We start from the raw sequence: 17,415 nt of genomic DNA on the forward strand, positions 1-17,415 counted from the left end.
TGAACGTTTAAATAAATCCTATCTATGGGCTCTCCCATGTCAGCATGCTTGGTTCACCTAAAACCATTCCAGAACCAGCTTAAGAGCCAGGCTTGTCACTAAACAGCTTTGTGACTATGGGCAGAGTCCCCTTATCTGTCTGTTTCTCAGTTTCTTCATCTGTAAAACAGAGCAACTGGTCTCTGTGATCTATGGATATGTGGGGTTTCATATTTAGATATAAAACTCTATCATTCTGGTCCGTCTTGATATAAGGCAAAGGGCTCTTTCTCAAACAGGCTGTGTTTGTTTAAGATTTGAATGATGTCTTTATTGGCCTACAAGACGCTTGGTACTCTTTCTATGCATGAACCTTTCTATGTATGAACCTTTCTATGCATGAACCTTTTATGGGTAATCAGAGATGAGACAGATATTGTGAGCAACAAAGAGAGGAAATCTAAATAATTTGAGCCATGGCTCTGCAATAGAAAGTTGACAGGGACATAAAATCTAGCCCTCCGGAGTGATCTTTAAATAGAAATAAAGTTTTCAAATGAGCATTTAGGGAAGTTATACTCTCACACTCAGCTCAACCATCTACAGTCTGTTATAGGCAGCTAAAGTGTTAATACAGCTGGACACTGAATGACATAAAATCAACTGGGTCAATGAAGAGGTATAGGCTGACCCGAGTACTGAGATGCACTTCAAGTTATACAGAAAGTGCAAGTATCAGAAGTCAGGACCTAAATACCTACAAGGCCGGCAGGTCACATGAATGTGTAAATGCTGCTGACTGTAACTCCCTACGGAGTGGAGAACTAGGGCCAGTTAGACAGCACATGCCTCTCTGCAAGGCATCCCAATTCAGTTCTTTCAAAAAGGATCCTGGTGAAACAAAACCCACCTGAAGACCAGAATCAGCCCTCACAGTACTAGTTTATAATCTCTGATCTTACTGGTAGGTCAGCCCTCTGGCTTTCTTTGTTGACTTTTTGATAGAACTAAACTCCCTGGTACTCTGATAAAGCCAGTGATAAAAGGCATGGACGGATGTATTTCTCTGACAAAGTAATGTAAAAGACTCCATTTATGTGACGACCTAAATCTACTCCACTTGTTAGAGGAAAAACTTCTTTTATTTAAAAAAACAAACAGTTCTTTTTCAGGGTGCCCACTTTATAGAGTTCTAGTGAAGACTGAAAAAGATAATAATCTGAGATACTTAGCAAAGCATCTTGCACATAAATGTTAGCTGCTACCATGACTACTACTGTTACATTATATCCGGTGATGGAACGCAACTACATTTTTCCACAGAACCACATAGAACTATAATATCCTCAGGCTGGGGAGGTTTTGAGGTTTTGGATTCTTGTGCTTTCTAGATTCTGCTGCTGCTCAGACACTGTGAGTTTCTTTAACATGTGGATGTAGCCCATCTGTCACTTCCCTCCTCTCTCTCCACCCACTCCACTCGAACTGAATGTCCCAATGCTGATATTCAGGAAAAAGGTAGAGCAAACAAACGATTATAAAACATCTATTCTTTGCACCTCTTCCAACGTCAAGATTTTTTTTTAAATCCATTTTTGAAATTAACACCCCATTCTCAATCCCACCCATTATAATGATACCCCTACAATCTTGAGAATCCTTTATGGGGAAGGGGGTATCTCTTAAAAATTAATAAGGCACAGCCTGCATGCTTTGACATGACAAAACACCTCTTCACATAGCTTCTGGTGTTTTTTCCCCTTCTTTTCACACCTTTGTTAAAGGTAAACACTACAATATGGCATCATTGTCTTCTACTCAAGTTTTAGAAAAAGTAGACTATTTTAACTCATGCTCTATTACAAACCTTTACGATTTCATGGGCTGAACTGTTTAATCTTTCTCGGTCCTGCAATGTAACACGAATAAAGAACAATTTGGAATCAATGAATGAATGAACAAATGAATGAATGTATCTTTGAAAATCAAGGAATTCACAAAGGATAAAAACCAATATCTCTGCTTAAGAACTTATTTTCAAAATACCTCAACAGAAGCACGTTATTTTTGTTTGCTTTTGAGAAAAGTTCCAAATAGACCAAATACTAATAAACACATTAACCATATGATTTAAAGATATAATAATAAAATTATCACTTCTTTGAAGTATACTAAACAGGTTGAGTACCCCTTATGCAAAATGTTAGGGACAAGAAGTGTTTGGGATTTCAGATTTTGAAATATTTGCTATACTTACCCAGTAGAGCATCTCTCATCCAAAAATCAGAAATCCTAAATGCTTCAATGAGCATTTCCTTTGAGCATCATGTTGGTGCTCAAAAAGTTTTCAATTTTGGTGCATTATAGATTTTGAATTTTTGAATTAGGGATGCTCAACCTATTTTTTTTTGGTAAACTTTGTTTTTCTAATGGTTAAAACATACATATAAGCATATCTTGCTTTATAAAGCATCTCAATCAAACATCTCAGATGCATTAAAGAACACAAACATTACATGAAGACTTCTTTTGAAATATGAATAATGCGTCTGATTTATTTCCTTTTGAAATTCTGAGTTTCCCCTTCATTATAGGTACCTACAATAAATAATGAGTTAATTCAAGTGATATTACAAAAGAACACTGATTTATTTTACTACTTGTTTTCCCTAAAGGGAAAGAATATCAGAGAAACAGCTAGATTATGTTTACGGCTAAGTTAACTTCATCTTATTTGTCTCTACTTCATTGTTCCAGTAGCAGTAGGTTGCCTCAACAGCTAACTACCGAACTGCATTTCTTTCTTTCCTTTTTCCTTCCTTTCCTTTCCTTCCTTTCCTTCTTTATTTCTTTCTTTCTTTTTTGAGACAGAGTTTCACTCTTGTTGCCCAGACTGGAGTGCTATGGGGTGATCTCGGCTCACCACAACCTCTTGCTCCCGGGTTCAAGCAATTCTCCCGCCTCAGCCTCCCTAGTAACTGGGATTACAGGTATGCACCACCATGCATACCTGTAAATTTTGTATTTTTAGTAGAGATGGGGTTTCTCCACATTGGTCAGACTGGTCTCGAACTCCTGACCTCAGGTGATCGGTCTCCCAAAGTGCTGGGATTACAGGCGTGAGCCACCGCGCCCAGCCTAACTGCATATCTTTCACACCATATCTTTTTCTTAAGAGCAAAGAAACAAACAAGAAGCAACTTCATGTATTTGGACAACTTGTACTATGAAGTAGGCGCTACAGTATAGTCTAGATTTAATTAAGAAAAGTATAAACTTTCTTAAGAGTCATCTTCTTCACAGTAAAACATAAGAAAATCCTAGTTGAGGATCAAGACAAGCTAATCCAATCAGCTTTCCTAAAAGAAATCAAACTGACTTAACCACACCTCCCCAATTCCTGCCAGGTTTTCCCAGTGAGTCAGGTCCAGGAGCAGAAATGGTTACCAGTGCTACATTTCTATTTTCTTACTTGCAAAGACAGTGAAAATTTTATTTTTGTTCCCCTGAGGGTTTATTAAATTTACTTTTTCTATTTGATCACACCCATAACAGTAGATTCAAATCAGTAAATCCACCAATATTTAAGAATAAATCACAAGATAACAACAGAACAAGCAGAGCGCATATGAGAAACAGGAGGCTGTCCTTGTCCTGGGAAGGGCTGGTTACTTAATGTGCAGAGTCTAGTGCAAAGTGAAAATGCAGGGTCCAGTGTTCAAAAACCAAAAATTTTGGGATGGCAACAGCAGAGCACTAAACCAACTACAGGGCATTTCTGAGCATGGGGTACTGTGCAACTAACCGTGCAAGTCACAGACCCATGAAGCTGGTTCTGGTCCCGGGAGACATTTGCCCCGGGTTTCACCAAAGCAGTGGCATAGCCTTCTCCTGGAAGTAAACAGTGTCAGCAATGTAGACTTTAAAGACAAATTCAAATAAATCTCTAGTAAATCAAATACACGGAAATGAAATAAAAGCTGCTTGGAGATATAGCTCTGTGGTGGGAGTGGGAGGGAGGTGGGGAGTTGAGACCTGTTCGTTATTACATTCCCTACATTCCCACTAACTAGCAAAGTGTCTAACACAGAAGAGGTACTTAATAAAGGTTGAAATAAAAAACAATGCAAATGACAATCAACTTATCTCATTTTGGGAAGGTAATTCTTCTTCCCTCCAAGGCTGCACTGTTTATTACAGACAGCCATCTTCTCTCATCACATTGTACATTACATTAACCACACAGAATGTTTGAGATTAGATCCCAATATCAACTGCATCTTAAAATATCTAAAATATCTGGCAGAAATAATTCCATTCTCAATAACCAACATAAAGAGAACAATTTCCCATTCACTAGCTAGAGCTGGCCAGGAGGAGAATTTGCAATTCTCAGCAAATTATATTATCCACAGGGAATTCATGCTGAATCTTAAGACTTGAAGGGAGTCCCTATATCCCAGCCCACGGGTAGACTTTAAATATCCATTAAAATGACATTTCAAAGTAATAAAAGAACTAAAAGAACTGGAGGAACAAAATAAAGGGTGTTGTAAAAGGAAATGGAAATACTACCATAATTAGAGCTTTTAAAAGAGATACTTTAAACACTGGCTGAACACTAACTTGTTTACAACAGCACACAAGGCAGATTGCAGGAGTCGAAGGGGGAAAAGTATTGGTATTTACAAGAAAGAAAAGGTGAAGAAAGCTACTTGTAAGGTCACTTCCTGAAACCTAGTTTAAGCACACACACGCACACACATAGAGACACACACGCACATACCAAAACACCATTTTAACCCTTATGAAGGTATATAGCTTCACTAAGTCTGGCTTTCCCATCAATATGCCATAGGCCCAAATGTGTAACTGGAAAAAGGGGACCCCCATCAGAGTTTAAAAATGCATTAACCTAACTCCCTTGTCATTCACTTCACACACAGAAATGCACTTACCCTCTTTCTGGTACCTAAACAGCACAGCTTTAACTGTGGGCACTTATTCTCAGTTGGTTGAAAGACAACTTGTCCACTTGGTTCTTCCCAGACAGGAACTATCTTTAACATTTAAGAATGCTCCATGCAAACCCATACAGAGATTAAGTATTTTAAAATCTCCTGGTGATAACTGCTAGGCAGTTTTACCTGACTGACTAGAATACAGCCTGGTAGCCAAGGACTTTGGAAGCTGGGAGATGTACAATAGATCACTGATCCTAAGAGTAGGGGATATCCATAGCTGCTGAGAAGCACTGAAAACAGACAGAGCACCCACCAGACAGAGGGTACTTGGAACAGGTCCTATGGACCTGATGTCTCCGCCAGATGTACAAGAGTGTACTAAAATCTTCCTTGGCAAATGGAGTCAGTGTGCTGGTTACAGCAGTAGTTGCACTCTGTCAATTCTGTAGAGTGCTCACCATTAATAGCGTGGACAGCTCCACCCAAACAGGTAAGCTACTAAGATGTCCTGGCAAAGGAGGAAATGTTATCTGACCTCATTAGGACAATTAGAAGCTCCTGTGCACTGTGCAACCATAACATTCAACGTGAGTAATGCAAAGACAAACATGTTTTGGTTAAAAAAAAAAAAAAAAAAACCTCAAAATTTAAAATTTTAGAAACCATGCATGTACTCAGCAACTTAGAAGTTTATAGCCTAAATTCACTCTTCAAAAATTACATTTTCTTTTAAAAGTTTTCTCCTTAGTATTAAAGAAATTAAAGAGGGACTTCCTTGCTTAAGGAAGACTTGGAAAAACCCCAGATCTAAACTAAAAGCAGTGATCTTGGCCAGCAATTTTCTGGCTTCCCCTTGCTATTATTAAGTATCCTTCTGTTTGAATAAGAATTTATCCATCTCTCACAAGCCATCTTTTTTCTTTCTGTGTCCAGAAAAATGTGAAAACCATGTGTTTATAACGAGCCTGTTGCTATGCAAATCATTAAAACACATTACAAAAATATTTCCTTTGAGTCAGGAGAACGAACATGCTGGGGAAGATGAACTGCTAGCAAGAGTCCCTTTGCTGGACAGAAAAGCTGGCAAAAAGGAATCTGAGAAGCAAAGCAAAATGGAAAAAATTACAGTGGTCCCATCCCTTGAGTCATTTTAACCAACAGGGGAAAACTAACATTTTCAAAGCCCCAAGGTAATAAATCTTACAGTTTGGAGTGGGGTTAACAAACTCAGTGGTTCTTAATCTCTTTAAATTCTATGGTTTCATGACTCATCCCCCATCTGTCTATTAGAGTGTGTCCTTCTTTTCACTAGTTTTCTTTTAACACTTCTATAACAATATCAAGGGATTTCTTCTTTTTTCCTTTTATTTGTACCCCTGTGTGTATTTTCCTTTTAATATCTTTTGTTTTCTCATTCAATTAACACCTTAAAGTAGGGCCTGAGTTATCTATTTCTTATCCAACACAATCACAGTGTCTTGACAGGTTTCCCTCACTTATGAAGGGACTTGCCCCTCAAAAGTCATATCTAGCAGATGAGACACAGTATGTCAAATTAATGTCAAAAAAGCAGTGCTTCCTAATTTTCTAATTTAAACCAATTTGGACTTGATAATTTTAATAAAGCCAATCACTTTATTAAACAAATTGCAATCAATGTCATTCTCAAATCTTTGTTGTGTTGTTCTGAATATACTATTGACCTAAAAATTTCCAGGGGTGCGATTCTCTGGCACAATAAATTAAATAAACAGCTTTTAAATATATCTTCCTTTGACTCTTCTGTGTCTTGATATATATATGGAGTCACATCCACAGGAAAAAAAAAAAAAAAAAAAGAGGAAAAAACCAACCAGAGTATTAATCTAGACTCTTTGTCCTTGTTCAGAGAGAAGAAATGGCTGGTCATGACTAATGTTATAGAACCTGTTCTCAAACAGAAGTAGCCAAATCATTGCAAACATGTGTTGGGTGAAAACAAGTTTGGTTGGCTCCAGACAAAGGCTTATTTTTTCAGCACAGATGGCTGAATGGTTGCCTCCTCCAAAGGGTTGCCCGCAAATGAAAGACAGATTTCTATTTCTAATCTATGCAAATATCTTACTCTGCAGGGCATCACAAAGACTAACTGTTTTGTGTCAGACACTGTAGATCCCAGGTGCTCTGAGAGATGCCAAAGCCCATCTCCACCTGAGATGCCTGGTAACTGGGATAACAGCGGATGACTGGAGAGTTAGTCATTAACCCGCTCCTAATGAATGCTGTTGGGGCCTTCTGTGAAACATTCCTCTGGAATCCTGCCCCACCACCACTGCTTCCCCTTGGCTGAGCTGCCTGGAAGGCAGTTTCAATATTCAGTTCGGACCTCAGATGCTGCTAAAACCTCCCAAGAAGGCTGAGATTCCCAAAGGCTCTTAAGGACTGTAGCATTTTTCACCTCGTGTTCAGCTCATCTGTCCATCTCCAGCACTACATAGAGAAAACTCAAGCATTTAAAAATATTATTCTGTCCAAACCAGATCTCCTTTATTCTCTAGTCCATAAGCCTACAACCCATGGCATGTCTTGCTGAATCACACCTGATTGTTGTCAGTGGCCCTCAACCTTCCCAAATAGATGTAATTCCTTTTTTTCTTTTCTTCCTAACAACTTTTCTTTTATTTCTTACATTTTTTTTCTCATGTTCCTCCATATTCCCAACTGAAATCTGTTACTCACTCTGACACCCCTTGGCACATTCCAGTTTTAGGGCCCCTTGGAGGCAACAAAAATTTCTGTAATGCTGCAAACATATACACACACTCACGCATAGACAAAATGCTGCATGCTAATCCAACTCCTAACTTTCAGCATTCTTTGCCATAAAGAGTTGGTTAGACCTGAAATCTATATAATCTAGTTCCAGTGCTTAAATCTAAAAATATCTTTCAAAGTTTAAAATTTTTTGTTAGTTTTTCTGATCAAATGTCAGCAGCACAGTTTGCTTCAAAATCCTGTGTTGGAAAACACTTCTTTTCCTCCTTATTAACCTTCATCTGAAATAAACCAGGCTAACTAAGCAAAAAGAAATTCTAAAGGAAAAAGAAAAGTCCTTCCTAAATCCCACACTTAATAACCACCACTACCAAAACTTTTTACTCTCTACGTCCCTCTTTGAAATTTAAATACCTTTTGTTTTAGTCTATGAATGCAAATATTGACAGTCAAACAATGCAGCATTAAGTTTATTTCCCTGGAAAATCTAAAACTGTAAAGAGTTTTAGAGGTTAACTGATTCATTGATTCCTGAGGCTGGGTGAGTGTCACAAACACCGGAGGATACTATTCATTTTAAACAATAACATCCTCTTGATATTCAGCCCTAGATATTACAACCAGACTTCTGGTACGGCTCTAGAATCATATTTATAATAAGTGCTCCAGGTAACTATGATATAGCAGGCCCTGGTCTTTTGAGAACCACTGATCTATTCCAACATCCTACCCAATATGGTGGTTCCCTCTACAGGATACCACATAGGCTACCTAGTCCACACAACAACTTTCACCGAGACCAGTGCTCTCACCCTTTTGTAAGTCTTGTTCCCTTTTTAGATGGCTTAGTTATTAGAAACTGTATTTCTACATTGAGCCAAACAGTCAAAGTTCTTTGGCTCCTTGGACTTCACTTACTTAGACCCTAATTTCGTGCTCCAGAGCTGACAAAGAATTCGCCATCCTACAAGAGTCTGTGAATATCTAAAGGCAGCTACTACTGTGCCCTTGTAAGACTTAATTTTTCTAAGCTTAAACAACCTTTCTCTTTTAACTTCATAAAGCATAATTTCTGAGTCCCTCTATTTCAACTGCTCTTTCTCACCAATAGGCCTTACAGGATAGGTCTGTCAAGACTAATAATACTTCACTTTTCTTACAGATGGAACTTTTTTCAATATGCACTAATTTCCAGTCCATGTTTCATCCTCATCACTCATTATCTTGCACTTAATGGCCAAGAGCCAAGAATCAGCAAGTATTTATTAACTTAATGCTGTGTTCCTAGCACCGTGTAAAGTACTCAAGGAGGATGCAAAAGCCAATGGAAATCATCACATTTTGAGGAGTTAATAATTTCTTGTACAGGAAGAACTTAGATATGTGAATTAACTTGAAAACAGGGAACAATGGTATGCAACAAACAGAGTGCTTTAAATGTCTATCACATGAAAGACTGAACACTAGGTTTTTTGGATCAGGCTGTAAGCTAACTCATGGCCTCTGTTTGCAATTACGCCATGTATTTACAAAAGCTTTTGATTTTTCTTTTTAAAAAGGAAAGCAAGTGAAAAAAAGAAGACACAAGGTGGCTCATGCCTGTCATCCCAGCACTTTGGGAGGCCAAGGTAGAAGGATCACCTGAGGCCAGGAGTTCAAGCCAGCCTGGGAAATACAGCGAGACTTCATCTCTACGAAATTAGAAAAAAATTGAGCCAGGCTTGGTGGCACATGCCTGTAGTCCCAGCTACTCAGGAGGCTGAGGCAGGCAGATTGCGGGGGCCTGGGAGTTTGTGGCTGCAGTGAACCATGATTGGGCCACTGCACTCCAGTATGGGTGACAGAGCAAGACACTGTCTCAAAATAAATAAGTAAATAAAAACAAATAAGCCAAATTAAAGAAAGAAAGCAGAGGCCAGGCGCAATGGCTCACGCCTGCCATCCCAGCACTTTGGGAGGCCAAGGTGGGCAGATCATTTGAGGTCAGGAGTTCAAGACCACCCTGGTCAACATGGTGAAACCCTATCTCTACTATAAATACAAAAATTAGCCAGGTGTGGTGGCAAGCGCCTATAATCCCAGTCACTCGGGAGCCTGAGGCATGAGAATCGCTTGAACCTGGGAGGTGGAGGCTGCAGTAAGCCAAGATCACGCCACTGCACTTCAGCCTAGGTGACAGAGCAAGACTCTGTCTCAAATTTAAAAAAAAAAAAAAAAAGCAGGATATTGCCTTAAAATATACTTAAAATTTTCAAGTGCATCCTCATATCAGAAATTTAAATTCTAAAAAATACACAAAAATCAGGTAGAATACTCTTCCTTCTTCAAAGCATGTCCCCGCATTGCTTCCCAAGCATTCAGAATGACAAGGTCCAGGTAAAAGGCAAAAAGCAAAGGGTTTATGTGATTCCTTTTCCTACAAGAAATACCCATTTGATGAGGAGACTTCCCAGGTATTTTAATGGAAAACTCTTACCAATAAATCAACTATACTAACACACAAAAAAATGCACTTATTCCACTCACTGAACATGCTTTATCACTTACACAAATCCCTCACTTTACAGATGAGAGGGGAAAACATCATTTCAAAGGCAGCACGCGATTTCTCCAAGCTAAAGCAGACACTGAGTAGCTGGGTGGGAACAATACCTGGTTCTCCCCTCTACTGCTGGCTTCTTGTCTCCTCCTATTTAGTAGGGACAACCATCAAAACTCTTGCTCTCGCAACATTTTCCTCCTTAACATTACTCCCACTTTCAGTTACCTTTCCAATCTTCAAATTCGAAGTCTCATACTACATTTTGTTTTGGGATACTTTTAGGAAAAGGGTGGACAAAACAGAATTCTTTTTTTTTTTCCTTTTCTTTTTTTTTCTTTTCTTTTTTTTTTGTGAGACAGGGTCTCACTCTGTTGCCCAGGCTGGAGTACAGTGGCATGATCACGGTTCACTGCAGCCTTGAACTTTTGGGCTCAAGTGATCTTCCAACCTCAGTGTCCTGAGGAGCTGGAACCAAAAGCACAAGACACCATGCCCAGCTAATTTTTATATTTTTTTCTTTTTGTAGAGACAGGGTCTCACTATGCTGCCCAGGCTGGTCTCGAACTCTTGGCCTCAAGCTGTGCTCCCACCTCAGCTTCCCAAAGTGTTGAGATTACAGGCATGAGCCACCACGCCTGGCCAGGTGATTACCTTTTTATTAAATTCTTGCATGCCTATTTTACTCACAGTCTCCAATGAGTATTTCCATGCTGTTAAGAGACGAAATTCTGCCTGGCTTAGGATCCCTACTGCCTTACCAGCATTACAGAAAACAGCTGGAGTTAGCTACATGGATTCAACCAAAACTCTAAAGCTGCAAGGCAATGAGTAAACAACCCCCAACTATTTTAACCTCTCCCCCACCACACACCCGCACCCACACCCACACACCCCTAAATCAACCAGCTCATCTACTTCATTGGAAGCTTCACAGTTAGTCAACACCCTTATATGGCACACAGGGGGAAAATGCACCTACCTTGTGGCCTCTTGCTGAAGCCATGACACATTTGGCACATAAAACATGACTCCAAAGAAAAGCAGAGGCTCATTAGCGAATTTGTCCAGATGTTTCTTCAGAGGTTTTTCCAGCTCCACCCATCGTGCTTGCTGGCTCTTGCTGAGAAACCAAAGGCCAAAGTAGTGTGTCTAGATAAAAGGGTAAAACAGCATCAGTTCATGCTCACCACAAGCATCCCAAGACCACACACGAAACGAGACTCCAGCATGCTGCATCCCACCTTGGGTTCCCCAGCCCCTATACAAGATCCAGCTTTGACATCTGACTTTGGGACAAATTTAAAAAGACCACAACCACACACTACTGTAACGTACATGGAGTATCCAGATGCATTATCCCTACTCATTACTACTGTTTGTGCTTGTCGATACCAATGGGCCCATGTGAGGTAAAGGAGAGTCACGCAGGGAAGGGACAGTGCTGACTTTTCCCCTGATATCTGAAGACTGCCTTTTCTGTGTGCCTTCTGCATGCTTCATGATCTCACATGGAGCACACTGGCAAAGACCAACATCGCTCTTGCACCTGCTGCAACGTAACTTATTACTCAGTTCCTAAGACAAAACCGCCTGCCAACTGAAAGCTTCTGCACTGTAGAATATTTTCATACAGTACCAGATTTTAACCGAGAATTTATTCACTCTTTTCGTGTGCTTTAAAAAGTATCATCCTCTTCCACTTTATTATACACGAACTGCAGCAAATCTCTCCCCATATCAAGCTTTGAGAGAGGAAGGATCGCCTCTTCACAGCTGCCGCAGGAGCCCCTGGTGGCTGCTCTTGGCAGATTATGGTGGGATTTGTTAGATGAAAGTGAGATTTTCACCCTTAGACTTGAAGCCTAAACCAGTTTGGTTTTGAACAACATGCTAAATGATTAAAACAGGTACTTTTATGCACCCAATCCCATCTTTTATATTAATTCATGCTAGGATTTCAGGATTAGCACAACAATCACCAAAAAATAGATCACTGCTTTTGAAGATTCTTTTATATTTCAATTATAGCCTAGAATGGTTTACAGCACACCTGGAAACCTGCCTTCAAAAGAATGTTTTCATTACAGTGTTTAATTTCCAAAGGCATTCTCATGCCGATGTTCCCACTCCAGCTGGCTGCCACCTCAGCATTACCACAGATCAATCCTGCCACAGCTCCACCAAAATTTCTCATGAAGTTTTGACTCTGACTTTACCAGAAAACCAGACGTGCCTTTGCCTACATAAAGCTGCAGACCCAGATGCTTTAAAGATATTTTAAATGGATTTACTTTGAGATGGGGGTAATGATTTGATCAGCTGTCCCCCACGATGTTCCAAAGGACAAGTTCACATCAGAAATCTATGCATTTCTTGAGCAACAAAATGTCAACAACCAGAGCCAAGGTTATATTTCCATCAACTGAGACAAACTTACTTGGATGAATTCTGACCCTATTATTCATTTCCTAGCTCCAGTGAGTCCATTAGCTGTTCCAACCTGAGTGATAAGATAGAGGAAATGAAATGTGGCTGAACAGAAAGAAAACAGACTTCGAAGTCAGCCCATCTCCCACCTTTTGCACTGTCTCAGTAACTTTACACAAGTCATTGAAATGCCTTCTAGACTCTCACAGTTTTCTCCTCTGTAAAATGGGGATGATGGTTACAACTTTCACCCACAGGCTCTGAGAAGTATAAATGAGATAATGCCTGTCGATTACCTGCATGGCACTCAGTAAGTAACTAATTCACAAGTGGTACCTTCCATTGCTGCTGCGGCTGCAGGACTACTACCCCTGTTACCACCATCCGCACCACTGCCACCGCCATCATCATCAGTAAATGAAAGCTGGTAAACCTCATGAATCTTTTTCATCAGCACTACTGACATCTCCGTGAACCACAGAATTAGGAAACAGAGGTTATCTGGGAGTCAATGAGAAAAAGCAGGCAAAGGTAGAAGCAGGAACATCTATGAATAACGTAAATATTTAAAAGATGTAAGGAAATAAAAATCACAAAGCTATACCTCCACTAAGACTTTGAGGCTCTCATGATAGGTGGTAATGGGACACTGGAACATCACTCTGACGCTATCCTCTGAGATCTATGATGCAGGCTTAAGCTACCCTAAACGTAAAGTCATTTGGGTACTCAGTTCAAGACATTTATCTGAAAAGGGTCCAAAGTAGTTCTGCATTATACTGAATTCCTGTACGGAATACAGGGCTGTATGAGGGTATTCCATGGCATTTTGGATGCCTAGGAGTGAGTCTCCATACAATAAATTAGGTAATATGTGTAATTAACATGATATACAGCAATTATTAAAGCTGGAAAAGAGCCCTTTTTATAGCATGAGTGGAGAAACAGGGCAAGCTTCACAATTGCTTAACAGGCTAACTATGATTTATCATCTTTCACTAAAAGCAGTTGTGACATTTGGGAGATATTTTTATAGTCCACACTTCATTCAAATTAGTAATATTCAAATTATAGAGGGCCACAGTAACTGCCTAAATGTTATACAATCGATTTTGAAAAACGGTTAAAATTTTTATTGTGTCTATCTGTGCCTCGAAAGCTATTTTAAATTTCCTTTTCTCATTCCTATCCATCCAGATCATTAAACCAGACCTGACCTCTACCCCAGAAAACCCTCAGAGAAAGAATATTCCATGGAGTACACACACACGAACATGTATGTGCACACACACAACACACACAAAATGCACACTGCAGCTGCACATACACATACTCCTGTGCATACACACATACGGGTATGTTGAGAAGGAGGATGATGAGGTACAAGAGAAACGACAGTAAGGCAATAATCTTGAGCCAGAGCTCTAAATAACAAAGTAAACCACTTCTAATGGAAAAACCTAATTCATGGCATAAATTCATCACTGCTGTGGTACAGCACCTTTCAGAGGACACAGAATATTTCAGAGTGACTCACCAGGTAATTATCCAGTGAAATAATTACATAACTACTGAAGAAATGGGGTGTCCAGTGCAGGGCAGAACTGGGGGAGACAGGTAATCTGAAGGACAGAGTTTGTACATACTCACAGCCAGAACATCCTAACTTTAAAACTGTCAAATTTGGTCCTCTAACAAGAAGAAAAGTCCATTTCTGAGATCCCCATCCCCACCCTAACTTTTGAAGCTATGCCCAATGTAACTTTTTGCATTCCCACCCTTCTCCTCCCGTTCTTCCTCTAGCTATCTGCCCACTCTGGAGTAGAAAGACCCTGCCTCAAAAGTACAATACAGCACACGTTTATTCTCCCACATCTACAGTGCCTCACAGGAAATGGAATCAGAGCCTAGGCTCTCATTTCAACTAGCATGTGCACCAATCAACTTCCTGTGTATTATCCAAGGAACTACTAATCCTGTCAAGCCCAGCTGAGACCCCACCAGGCTGGTTCGTGGTTCACTTGCCAGTTTAAACTCTAGCTCAATTTTGAAAGCTGAGCTTAGCTGCTAAACATTGCCACATGGTTGAAGAAACCATGGTGGATGATTGCAAACAGAAACCACCTTCTCCATGACTCAAAGAGGATCCCACGATATTACCTGAGTAAATGCCTGAAATATGTGTTCTGTTTATATCTCAGGCACCAAAAGTAAGCCAGGCTCGTTTAATCCTCATGATACCTCCTCTGGGAGAGGTATGAATCCCCATTTTATTGCTCTAGTTTTCTTAAGAAAACTAGAACACACAGCTCTGGTGCCATGAGTTCTGCAATAAGTTTACTGCAATGATGAGAAAAGAAGACAGAAGAACCAGTCCTCTGGGGCAGGAACCGCACATCTCTGAACCAGTTACAAAAAATGCACTACAATGAAACCAAGTAAAGCTGCACTAAAATGTCATTTTTATGTGAGCAGCTTCCTCATTTATTTGGTTTGGGGAATTGCATTTTAACACAGGAAACATACATTTAAGTACATACTAAAAAATCGGCTAGTTTCTTCAGTGGTAGATTGGTATGTGGATACTATAGTGTCAAAATGTCCACCTTTTGGTATTATGGAAAGATTCTGAGACTGGGCCCTTAAAAGTAGTTTTGGGGACAGGGGGCATATGGGAACTCTCTATACCTTCTGCTCAATCTTGCTGTGAACCTAAAACTGCTCTAAAGAAAGAAAGTCTATTAAAAAATACTTTGGGATACTTTTGATTTGCTTGTTCATTTATTTGTATAGAGATGGTATAATCCCCCACATTCGTTATTAAATGGGAAATATTTTTTGAGGGTTTTGTTTTTCCAGTTTTGTGACCAATGGCACAGACTTTAATGCTATTTTTAAGAGGTTTAGATGCAGTCTCGGCAATTACCAAGGATTAAAGCCATGATCTTATCTCAAGCATTTTGAAGAGTTACTCATCCAGAAGCAAAAGTTTAAAGTATCTTGCATTAAGTTTTAGTAGGTTGCCTATGTTACCCAGTATTTCAGCTGTAAATTAAGAAACAGTTGGTGTACTTCCACATAAAATATATGAATTACATATCATACAAGCACGAACAGTTTCACTGAGGCATGGAAAATACTTCAAAAGATGACTATAAGCAGACTCTGAAATAGAACTTCATGCAATTACATTCCAATGGCTTTGGAAAATAAGCCACCGTACATCAGCTGGATAACGGTAGAAAAGAACTTGTGCTTAATCAACCTCTACTCTGGGTAGGTCTGAGATTTCTATAACTGACACATCTATAATTAACAACTGCACCCTCTTCATTTTCCTAGCCAATCTCTTTGTAAAAGTATAGGAAAAGAAACTGCAGAATAACACAGACCCAAGAAGAGAGTCCCATAGCCAAGAAAAACCACTCTTCTGAGACTGCACAACTCACCTAAAATACACAAAAAGATGAAGACATACAAGTTAAGACTGGCGAATAGTTCACGTACAATCTCTATACCTAGAAAATGGAGATGCCAGTGCCATTACATTCTAGGGCTGACATTAAGCTAATAACGTTTCACACTGTCATTTTTACAAGGACAAAAAGCAATACAAAACTTAAACATGAGAAATCTCCCCCAGCAGTCTACTCTTCAGTTGATTCTTAATCAGTATTGATTAGTTTAATCCTTTGCAAATACACATATATACTGATGTGATTAAACAAGCTATAAAATACAGCAGAATTCCACTATTATCTGCCAGGGCATGATGTGTTCCATTTAATTGAGTACCCCCCAAATCCCACATAAATTAACTGCCAAAAGATTAGCATGAAATCAAACCACAGAAATCTTCTTCATGTAAGTTAACTTTTATGTGATAATAGGAAATGCAAGTTAAATTTCTTAATCTTTATAATCTCTAGTCATTATGAAAATAGCAAAATGTGGAAAATTTCTACTGTAGTGATAGCTTTGCGTAAAACTGCTTTTAGCAAAGATCGAAATATAAATTTGCAAAAGAAAAAAGGGATAAATTAGAGGATAAGGACTTACTCTTTGAAATGATTATAGTTTGGTTTTTCAAAACTTGTTTATGCTCTTTTAAAAACCAAGGCTCTTAAGCTTAGCCTTAGGAGAGAGCCGAGAGTTAAGAAAGTCACCATTCTCCAGAGCGCTGGATTTCCCCACAGCAGTTCCCTACCGCAAATAGGTTTTACCAGTGAAGTGAAGGGTATCTCAGGTGCCTTTGTTATATCATTTGTCCTTCTTCCACTTTTTAAAAGTAGAGCCAAGGTTAGTCTAGCATATTTTTACATTTTATTAGAATGTTTACACTCACTATTACCATTAAATGCCCCCTTTGCCTTTCTCAGAATAGCACTGTTTAGCAGAAATAAAATGTGAGCTACATATTTAATTTTAAATCTTCTAGAAGCCACATTTTAAAAGTACCAAAAAGTGAACTTACTTTTAATAAATATTATTTAAAACATGTCAAAATATCATTGCAACCTGTACATAAATATAATTAATGAGTATTTTAGTTTTCTCATACTATGTCTTCAAACTCTGATGTGTTTTCACACTTACCACGCATTTCAGTTCAAAATAGCCACATTTCACGTGTTCCATAACCACATGTGGCTACCATATTGGACAGCACAACCTTAAATTAATCCTAGCTATTTGAGGAACTGAAAGACTTTGCTATTTTAATTCAACATAAGATCACAGTTTCATATA

General features: G+C 39.1%; 1 protein-coding gene across 1 annotated transcript in view; it reads right to left on the reverse strand.

Annotated features, from left to right (window-relative positions):
• Nucleotides 1–17,415, reverse strand: part of PTPN14 (protein tyrosine phosphatase, non-receptor type 14) — a 138,029-nt gene that overhangs the window by 113,681 nt on the left and 6,933 nt on the right. The window contains exon 2 of the mRNA XM_011996159.1: nucleotides 11,219–11,388. Coding sequence (XP_011851549.1) covers nucleotides 11,219–11,388 — 170 coding nt within the window. The remainder of the gene's footprint in view (nucleotides 1–11,218; nucleotides 11,389–17,415) is intronic.

This window comes from Mandrillus leucophaeus, unplaced genomic scaffold (assembly GCF_000951045.1).
Source record: "Mandrillus leucophaeus isolate KB7577 unplaced genomic scaffold, Mleu.le_1.0 Scaffold503, whole genome shotgun sequence".
In the NCBI taxonomy this organism is placed as follows: domain Eukaryota; kingdom Metazoa; phylum Chordata; class Mammalia; order Primates; family Cercopithecidae; genus Mandrillus; species Mandrillus leucophaeus.